Source organism: Montipora foliosa, chromosome 13 (assembly GCF_036669935.1).
Source record: "Montipora foliosa isolate CH-2021 chromosome 13, ASM3666993v2, whole genome shotgun sequence".
Taxonomy (NCBI): Eukaryota; Metazoa; Cnidaria; class Anthozoa; order Scleractinia; family Acroporidae; genus Montipora; species Montipora foliosa.
Genome location: NC_090881.1, coordinates 16756019 through 16765701, shown reverse-complemented (window position 1 = coordinate 16765701; position 9683 = coordinate 16756019). Strand labels below are relative to the sequence as shown.

Sequence of the window (9683 nt, the reverse complement as noted above, 5' to 3'; positions counted from 1 at the left end):
TTGTGCATGCCTTTATCTCATCCAAACTTGACCACTGCAACTCCCTTTTGTACAATCTTCCAAAATATGCTGTTAAAAAACTACAGTATGTACAAAACGCCGCCGCGCGCTTAATAACATTTACCTCGAAATTCAACCATATTACTCCCATCTTGAAAGATCTACACTGGTTACCAATTAATGAACGCATAAAGTTTAAGATTCTAATTCTCACTTTCAAGGCTTTGCATGATTTGTCTCCCTCGTACATACAAGAACTGATAAGTCTCTACCGTCCTTCAAGAACCCTCCGCTCATCTACATCGCTCCGTCTTAACCCTACCAGCTATAATTTGAAGTCTTTATGGATCTAGAGCTTTCGCGGTCGCCTCGCCACAACTTTGGAACGATCTACCAGAACACATAAAAAACACTGATAATCTCCAGACTTTCAAAACACGACTTAAAACTTATTTATTCAACGAAATTTTTGAATAACTTTTTCGTTTATGAATTTATTTTTAATTTTTCATGACTTGTAAAGCGCTTAGATCACGTCTGGATAGGCGCTATATAAGAAATATTATTATTATTATTATTATTATTATTATTATTATTATTATTATTATTATTATTATTACAATCTGGCTTGCCGCGACAAGCTTTTCGCTATTTGCAAGCTAGCCAAGTAATAACTTAAACTGTTTAATTGCTGTAAATAAATAAAACTTGAAAACTTGTGTCAAGGGAAGATTTTATGAAACAAAAGACTACAGTTTCTTTTGGCATCTTTTTAGGACGAACAGAAGCAATGTGACGGACCTTTTAAGAATAGCCCATTTCCGAGTTGCTGCATGCCTCAGTTTCAAAGCGAGTCTTGGTGAACAACCATTCAAATGAAAAGAAATTTCCAAAATTACAATGGATAATTACACCTGGTCCAACGTTTGTTAAAAATATGGCCCGTTTTATATCTGTAGCCACCTGACTGGCTCGAACACTTTTCTTTCCCGTTGTTTCCACCATGTTATTAGAGACCTTACGATTTACAACGTCAACTTCAACCGGAAAGCCACTGAAGCAATGACATTTAATGAACAAGACATAATGTTTTCGTGCGCTTTAGAGGATTCAAGTTCTGTAACTATACGGTGGTCGAATTGATTTTGTATCGCGGTTTTACCAATTACTGGCCCTTACTCCCTATAGAACTTAACGTTAACGGCAGAAATGACATGTAAACAACTTAATTAAAATCAACCATAAGTCCAAATAATCCAAACTAGTGCTTCGTGATTTAGCTCAACAATGGTACAAACTGGCTTAGTTCAATAATTTGAGGCTGGTTCTGTTTGTCAGTGCCCAGCATGGAGAAAACTGGCGAGAAACGAGAAGCTGACAACAAAATTAATCTGTAAACATGCAGAACATCAGAATGTAGATTGCAACAAACACTGCCCCTTTTTTCACAGGTACAAGGCAAATACATCGACGCAAGTGGTACCACTGTTGTCGTACTCTGAACAGTCTGCCCAGTCCTGTCCATACCATATCTGCAATTCCTGGTTCTTCAACAAACGTAATGGACTGGAATGGCTGCTTAGAAGAAGCTCTGATGATCCTTGCTTAATTCCTTTAAGAACGTAGAAGTGCTTTTTTTGGTCGCAGGGATGATATCCGAAATTGAACATTTTCAAATGTTCTTCTCTTGGCATAAGGACTCTTTTGTCGGCAGTTGTGATGATCGTCATAAACGTGTTGTTTGCATACGCGTCTAAGTAGGTGCAGCTCCAGTAGGAAGCATCGTCATTGCCGTTACATTTGATGGATCCGTTTCTGTGCACGAGCTTCATACCCTTTACATTCCCAGTTTTAGTCATCACCAAGACACCGTATTGATCATCCCGAGATCCAAAGCAAACTGGATCTTCGTTGATTTTTTGCCACACCCCTGAAAATAAAAATTATTTTGTTACCAGAATAAGATATGTTTCGTTTTGTCGTAAACCTTTTTTACACCAGGGCAAGATCATCAACAATAAAAGTTGTCATAAAAACAATCAAATGAACAAAGGAATAGCTTGAACAAACAACTGTCTTGAATAGATGTGTGAAATGGCCATTGCAAGCTTAACAATTCGATTTGAAATCTGTCCTATTTCTTGTTCACAATCCTACTCTACTTGTTACGTTTTGTACCTACATTGTGGTAGTTTCCAACTGTAAAGCTTGTCTTATTTGGGTACCAGATGCTATCCCTTGTAAGTTTAGTCTACTATTACCGTATTGTTATTTTATTCTGTTTACTTATTGTTTTAAACAACATGTACGGGCTATTTTCAACGAGAGAAAAGTAAGCTTTTGCCAGTCGTGCTGGTATGCACTATTTTTATAAGAAAGTCTAATTTTGGAGCTGAGACTGAATAGCCTTATGCTTTGCTTATTTGAGCCCGAAAAGGTTCTTAAAATGTTCTTAAAGTTGTGTGGTATACTAAGTTGGAATGCAAATTGAGTTGTTCCTCAGTGTATTATGCAATTAACATGCGTCCCAAAGCATCTTACTTAATTGTCCTGTGAGAGTACATTTTTCATTTCTTTTACCGTTATTTATACTTCTCATAAAAACAAGGACAAAAACAAATGAGTAAAGTCTTTAAAGACGTTCGTACTGTAACCTAAATCTTACTTACTTAAATCTTTGGTTAATATCAACCTGTACACTGTACATGTCATATAAAAGAGCTAGGTCCTCATTTAAAAGAACGGTGTATGGAAGACATGTTTGCACAGAGGACTTCATTGTCAACAGAAGTGTCCCGTGAAGGAGTCTACAACTTGCTGTATTCAAATTATTTTCTATATGAGAATTGTCATAGCTCTAAGGAAGGATCATAAAATCCTGAAAAGCTCCATGCAAGGTTTGCACATTCCTGGCTCATTTCATTTGTTGAGTTAATTAGTGAATGGCCTTAAACCCGAGTAGGAGATCTTCAAAGATTTGTATTAAGTTTACACAAAAAGTACTAATAAGTAGTACTGACCTTGACAAGTAGCCTGGATAACATGACCAGCATTTTCATCTGAGTATATCGAGTGCTTGCTGTCAGCAACTGTGTTTCCTTCACTCGCTTTGATTTCAGCGCACGATTCAGCGGGAAGCTCCTGAATTGAGCCCAATGGCACTGCAGGCGAAATGTACAAAATTTCTATAACTATCAGCGTAATATGAATGATGAGTGGTAGCAACCTGGTACAGACCCAATGTTGATGATTAGTTTTTGATAAAGCTTTGTTTTAACTAAGATTGATTGGTTTTCGACTCATTTCGACTCATTTCGACTCAGCAAGAGTCCATCAACTCTTTCTCTTCTATGTTTTTTTTTTTAAATCAGTCTTTTTATAAGAACGGTCAGGCTGAGATTAAAAAAACTTTTAAGAACATACTAAGTTAAATTAATACCCAGGCTCAGAGCCAGTTTAATACGTCAACTTCATTTTGCTCATTTTTTAAAATTTGTTTTGGATTTTTTTCTGTGTGGTTAGTATAACTCGAAATAAAGGTAAAAGAAATGTAAAACTGTAGTCTAACAGGCAATTAATTCAAATACTTATAGTTTAAGTTTAATGAAGCTTCTTACCAATGTACAAAAAATATACATATACAAAAGTACAATAGGTAAAGGAAAGCAATAGGGGGAAACTGAATTCCCATCCTTCAGTCAACGACTATATGGAGTTGCACCTGTTGAGGTTGTAGAGGAGTACCGTCTGCTGTTGCTGTAGAGGCCGATTCTCAATTTGCACTGTCGACTTCAGCCATTGCATGTAAAGACTGGTGCGTTGTCGAGTTTGTTATGAGATTGTTGCTGACCAGCTTTTTTTTTCTTTCTTTTTTCTTCTGCCTGGTCTTTCAGTTTCTTCTCGGCAAAAGTCAGACCTTTTGAGACAATTTTTTTCCAGGCTGCAGCGTGAACTTCCCAGCTGTTTGTGTTAATACCACATGCTTTCATATTACATTTATATGCGGCCATGAAACGAAGGTATGGACGATTTTGTTGCTTTTAGTGGTTGAAAATTCACCATATACGAGGTCCTTGAGTATGCACCCATCTTCCATTCTACGCACATGACCTAGCCAGCGAAGGCGTCTTTGACGGAAGAGGGTGTACGTAGAAGGTATACCTGGGGTGCTTACCATTTAGCCAAATAATCCGGATGGAATGATCGTTGCATAAAGGTAAGCGATTTTCCGAATTTAATGACCAACTGGATGAGAATGGCGCTTACCATTTACTACACAGCATTCCATCCCGCATATTTTACTCGATCTTGTGAGAAAGGACCTGGAAACGAAAGGATTCTCGGAAATGGTAAGAGCATTTCGCGAATTCCGTTCCGAACGGAAAAAGAGGACTACCTCTGGAGGTTGTCCACAATTTCCGAAAAGATTTTCCGGAAAATTGCCTTTCCATTTGACCTCCAACCGAAATTTCCGGATTTTTTGGCTAAATGGTAAGCACCCCTGTATACCAGAGGAGGAATGAATAGTATCCCAGACGTCTTTTCGGCATCTCGTTCCAACGGGAATAGCAAAATGGCGCGCTCGGTTGATGAAATACACTATCTTCTTGGTAATTATTTCGAACTAGGTTGTGTCGATTATAATGGTGAGTGATTTGTGCCTGTCAATACTTAATCATTGTGTATTTAGTTTCTGATATTCATTCATCAAGACTCAGGGAAGACTACTCGTCTTAATTTAATAATTCAAAATGTGGTTTTATCACAATGTGATCACTGACCCGAAGAGAGGTCATGAACAAAGTTATTTATACAGTTGTGGATTACACTTTTTCTTCCAAAAATGGACTTCACTCATGCAGATCGATGGTGAAACGATATTTTGGCGGAGAAGTACCCAGAAGCAACCACATTTTCTAGCTCATACTTTCGGAGTCAAAGATTTTATCAAAACACACCAGTTTAATGAGCCCGCATAGTGGGTCCTGTGCAAAGCCTTCTGGACTATCTTGCCTTGCGCGGCCAAGTTGATGGTGCACTTTTTCAATCTCTAGAGGGTAGACCCATTTCTAGTCCCCTTTTTTACAGAATTATTGTCCTTGGAGTTAGAAGCTGTGGATTAGACCCCACTGAGTATAAAAGGCACAGCTTTCGTATCGGGGGGGGCTTCTTTCGCTGCTGAAAGCGGGCTGTCTGAAACCCGAAATTCGCCTCTTGGGCAAGTGGAAGTCTGATGCTTTCCAGTCGTAATGTAAGGGTATGGAATCTGGTCATTTTTATTGCCACCTTTGACAAGGCAGGGGTCTTGTCCTTCGTTTCCTGTAATTTACCCTGGTAGAGGCTCTGTCTCACCTTAATTTCTTTAATGCATTGTTGTACCTACCAGTACAGGCAGTCACAGGGGTGCTGTTCCTGGACTGTTATAACTTGTTTATTAAGGCCACTTTTTTGATGATGAACAATTGCAGGGGCATTTTTCACACCAATGTCGTTGAATTTTGTTTTCATCAGGACATTGTCTTTGGTTCCATGTTATCTTGTTAGCAACTTTCTTGCTTCCACTTTTTGCAATTCATATGAGGTTGCCTTTGTCGCCATTCCTGTTGGGGTGGGGCTGCCTCCTTTATCCCAAGTCGGCTTTGGCGCTTTCAGATCTCCACCTTTGCTGGGCGTGCGATCAATTCTTTAAGTTTGTGATGTAATATTTTCATTGTTATTTTGGCGGACAAGTATCCAGAAGAACCCACATTTTCTCATACTTTCGGAGTCGAAGATTTTATCAAAATACATCAGTTTAAAATGAGCCCGCAAGTGGAACTTGTGATTTGATCATTGCATTTGAAAGCGATCGCACAAACGCGGATTTCAGATTTAACTCACTTATCTTTGATTACCTATGTGGAACGAAGGAATAATTAATTCGAACCAGCAAGGGAGATGTACACATCAGCAGATCGACTCTCAACAACATCGGGTATTACGCATCGCTGCCGTTCGCTCAAACACTCGATGTAGCCACATGCAGTTCTTTACATTTCAATGTAGCACACGTAAAATCATTTAAATTGACACCAAAATTTTCTTCCGACACGCAATGAAGGTATAGCATATATGCTTAAGAGCCGAAGCCTTGACACCAAGGTCTGTTGGTAAACACAACATGGTAGTCTCCAGCCCTGCTCACGTCTGCGTTGTGGCTGGAAGATACTGATTATGTCACGATTTCGGTTGATAATATAAAAGGAATCGCTATACATTATTGGATACTATTCATTGTCTAGAACAGTGTTGTCGCTGACGTGACGCTTTGACAGCCAAGTCTCGGGCGTAACGCGAGCTTGGGCCGCCTATGCTCAAAACAAATTCAAAATAAACACTAAGCTTTTATAACTTTATATCCCTCCGATGCTTGACTTGAATAACTGCGTAGCCACCAGTGTGGTCCTGACAACAGCTACATATGTCAAACCAAGAGTCCATTATGGACTCTCGGTCAAACCTGTATTGAAACCAGCGAAAAATGCAGGAAAAAAACATTTTCCAAACCGTTTTCCACCTGAACACGAAAAGCGTCGGCTGTTAAGAGCTTTAGTTGAGGTAGTAGGGAGCTTAAGCAACGACAACGGCGACGGCAACGAGTACGTTATCTCAAAATATAAATTCGTGCTATTTTAATCGCTTCGTGACTATTTCAACATTTTCAATATGACAAGGGTGTGGTAGTTCCTCAAAAATGACACTGGTTGGAACGGCATTTTATTTAGGGGAGAAAATGAATATTTATCCTCAAGTGCTGACCTTCCTCATAAAACCTCAAATTTGGCTATTTCACGTTTTTATTTTGCTGACGACGGCAAAGAAATGGACAAAAGTGAAAAACGCACGTGCAGGGCGAGCAAAGTTATTGTTTTTGCCTACTACAATATGCAAATTTATGACGTTCTTGTTGCTGTCGTCGTTGTCGTTGCTTAAGCTCTCTAGTATGGCTGTGTAGCCGCGTCGAACCACTGAAAGCGCGCGAAAAATTAAGCCTCGTCTATGTTTAGGTTTCCTTATTACAAAAAGTTAACCGGGCTTGAGCAGTCAACTTAAAAAAAAAGATGACCAAGATGAGCTCTAATCTTGAGCCGGCGATACGGTCACGCGATACTGGTCAGCGGATACCTCGTTTTTACAGGTGTCAATCGACCATAACATGAATGTCCAATATCATGTACGCTGTAAACGGCCGCCGTGTTGGGCGTATTGATGATGATGATGATGATGATGATGATGATGATAGCCGTGGTATGCAGACGTTGGAGGCTTCATTATTCAAAGACATAATGAGCTGCGCGATTTCGAAGCCGAAATGCTAAAGATGGTATGCAATGATGTCCAAATTGAACCGGTACTTCCGGAGATAAACGGAGAAGTGCTGACACCTGATACGAACAGAGCAGCGGATGCCCGGCTTGACATTCATGCTCGTGGCTTCTAAGAACGGCAAAGCTCTGCTTTTTTTGATGTTAGGGTTTGTTACCCGAATGCAGAGTCTTGTAGAGGACTAACCATAAAAGAAATCTACCGCCAGCATGAGAGTGAGAAGAGAATGTACGCCAGCGCGGTGCTAGAAGTCGAACAAGGCTCCTTTACCCCACTGGAAGAATGGCAGATGAATGCAAGAGGTATCACAGTAGACTGGCTGAACTTTTGTCAATCAAGAAGGGTGAGGACTACAGCACTACAATGTCGTGGATTCGCGCCAAAGTCTCATTCGCCCTCCTGAGGTCTGCACTACTGTGCTTGAGAGGCTCACGTTGTATTCGTAGAGCTCCGTTCAACATTGCTAATAGTGACTTTGAAATCGATAAGGAATTAGCGAGACTTAGGATTAGAGCGCTTATCATTGGCCGTCATGATAGAAAAGGATCAACGATTATTGACACAGTGATCGTATTCGTATGATTTATAATAATTTCTAATGTTGTATAGTGCTTCCAATTCTTTCTTTTTAATATTTCTGTAAATTATGTACATATTTTTCTGTTTTAATTTTAAAGTTTGAATAAAATTATAATTAAAACAAATAAATAAATAAATACAAAACATTCAACCCACGCATGCACATGGTGCACCGAGAAAACCACTTTTCGGAGGAAAATAATGGAGTGCCTGCTAATTGCTTGCGAGAAACCAACCCAAAACAAACAAGTACATTCTTTTATTGCGAAACTGTTCCTCTTGGGAATAACTTAATCGAAGAAAACCAAGTTGTATTTAAATTTCCACCATGTACCACTGATGATGACCGTACGGTCGAAAACGTTTGGTTCCTTAAAAACGTAGTAACTTTTAGCCTTTTATCATAATCATTGTTATTGCTTTTGGGCAAGTCTGTGCATATGCGCCCACGAGCAATACCATTAGCCCGGATTACCATGAGAAAATCAACTCATGGGTCCCATGCCTATATGGTACTCCTGCCAACCATAGATGTCAAACGGGGATAGACCATTTAACCAGCTATCTTCAAGTAATTTAATTAGTGCTCAAGGAATCTCTTCTTACTATAGAATTCCTTAGATAAATTATTAATGCTCCATACCTCTGTTGAAAGCTCGCTTCATGTAGAATCGCTTTGAATCGGGTAAAAAGTCTTTGGGCCTGGCTTCTTTCGTTCTGTTGCTCAGCTCGCAAATGTTGCCGCCAAAGATGAAATTTAAGCTTTGGCATCTGATATCCTGGTCACATATGATGGCACATTCCAATGGACATTTAATCCACAATGTTTTAAAAGTGTGGCCTTTAAGAAACGTGCCAGCAACAGAGTTTTCGTTGTTACAAACTTGGTTAGCTGCACTAAAAATACCAATCCTTGTCATCAGAAAAACAGCCGAGAACCAAAATCGCGGGTTCATCTTGTTGATGTAGACTTTGCGAAATATTGCCCTGCAAGTACGTAGAGTAAAATTTACTCTTTACTGAAAACCCCGGCAGGGCAGACAAAGGGTCGATTATTTAAGCGAAGCCTCGGTTAGACCTTGTTTAAGAGTGAGTCACGGCTTAGACTAGTTCTTCGTAAACCATGTTTAAACTTTATTTAATTTGCATCATGAGGAGCTTAACTTGAGTCAGGAATGTGGGTCCCCACTAAAAAGGCAGAGCGAGAGACAAAGGGAGAGAGAGGTGTTAATTTATACATTTGTTGGGCCGACTTAGCTTCGTCATAAAGTTTTCAATGACGACAAATATCTCAAAGTACTTTAAATTAATTTTGAGTGACTTGTCAAAATAGCCCAGAGGCACAATAAATCAATTTAAAATATTTTCTAAACCACGGTTTACAACGGCCAGCATTATGCAATTAAAAAATGGAAAGTTATTTCTTAACTTTCAGGCTACCGAGATGCAACTTGTTTTGCCTGGCATACACTTTTCTCAACAGCAACGGTGAATTGGTTCTTTTCTGATTTTAAAGCAAACCATTTTTAAGCTTTATACTTATGGAACGCGTAACTAAGGAATTCAACAGCTATTACACCTTCGAACATCTGCTTCCATAATTCTCCGGTTAAACACGAAACGTTAGTTATGTATTGGTGTATTTAAGGACGGTGCCTACTAATTTAATGGTATTTTTGCGTGGCCTACTATATATACGGGAAAAGCAGATCTTAACAAGTGTTATTAAAATCCAAAAA

General features: G+C 39.2%; 1 protein-coding gene across 1 annotated transcript; it reads right to left on the bottom strand.

Moving 5' to 3' along the window:
* Positions 1-1445: 1445 nt before the first annotated feature.
* Positions 1446-8900, bottom strand: LOC137981781 (uncharacterized). Its single transcript, XM_068828832.1, has 3 exons — positions 8588-8900; positions 3021-3161; positions 1446-1930 (listed from the first exon to the last, which is right to left on the bottom strand). Exons 1-3 carry the CDS (start codon positions 8898-8900, stop codon positions 1446-1448), a joined length of 939 nt encoding a protein of 312 aa, XP_068684933.1.
* Between the last annotated feature and the right edge of the window lie 783 nt (positions 8901-9683).

Bases quoted from the DNA above. Each gene is read 5' to 3' on its own strand.
- LOC137981781 (XM_068828832.1), bottom strand. From the start codon at position 8,900: ATGAACCCGCGATTTTGGTTCTCGGCTGTTTTTCTGATGACAAGGATT. The intron at 3,162-8,587 runs GTATGGAGCATT...TTTCGCCTGCAG, and splicing joins GAAGCGAGCTTTCAACAGAG to TGCCATTGGGCTCAATTCAG. The intron at 1,931-3,020 runs GTCAGTACTACT...TTTTATTTTCAG, and splicing joins TATCCAGGCTACTTGTCAAG to GGGTGTGGCAAAAAATCAAC.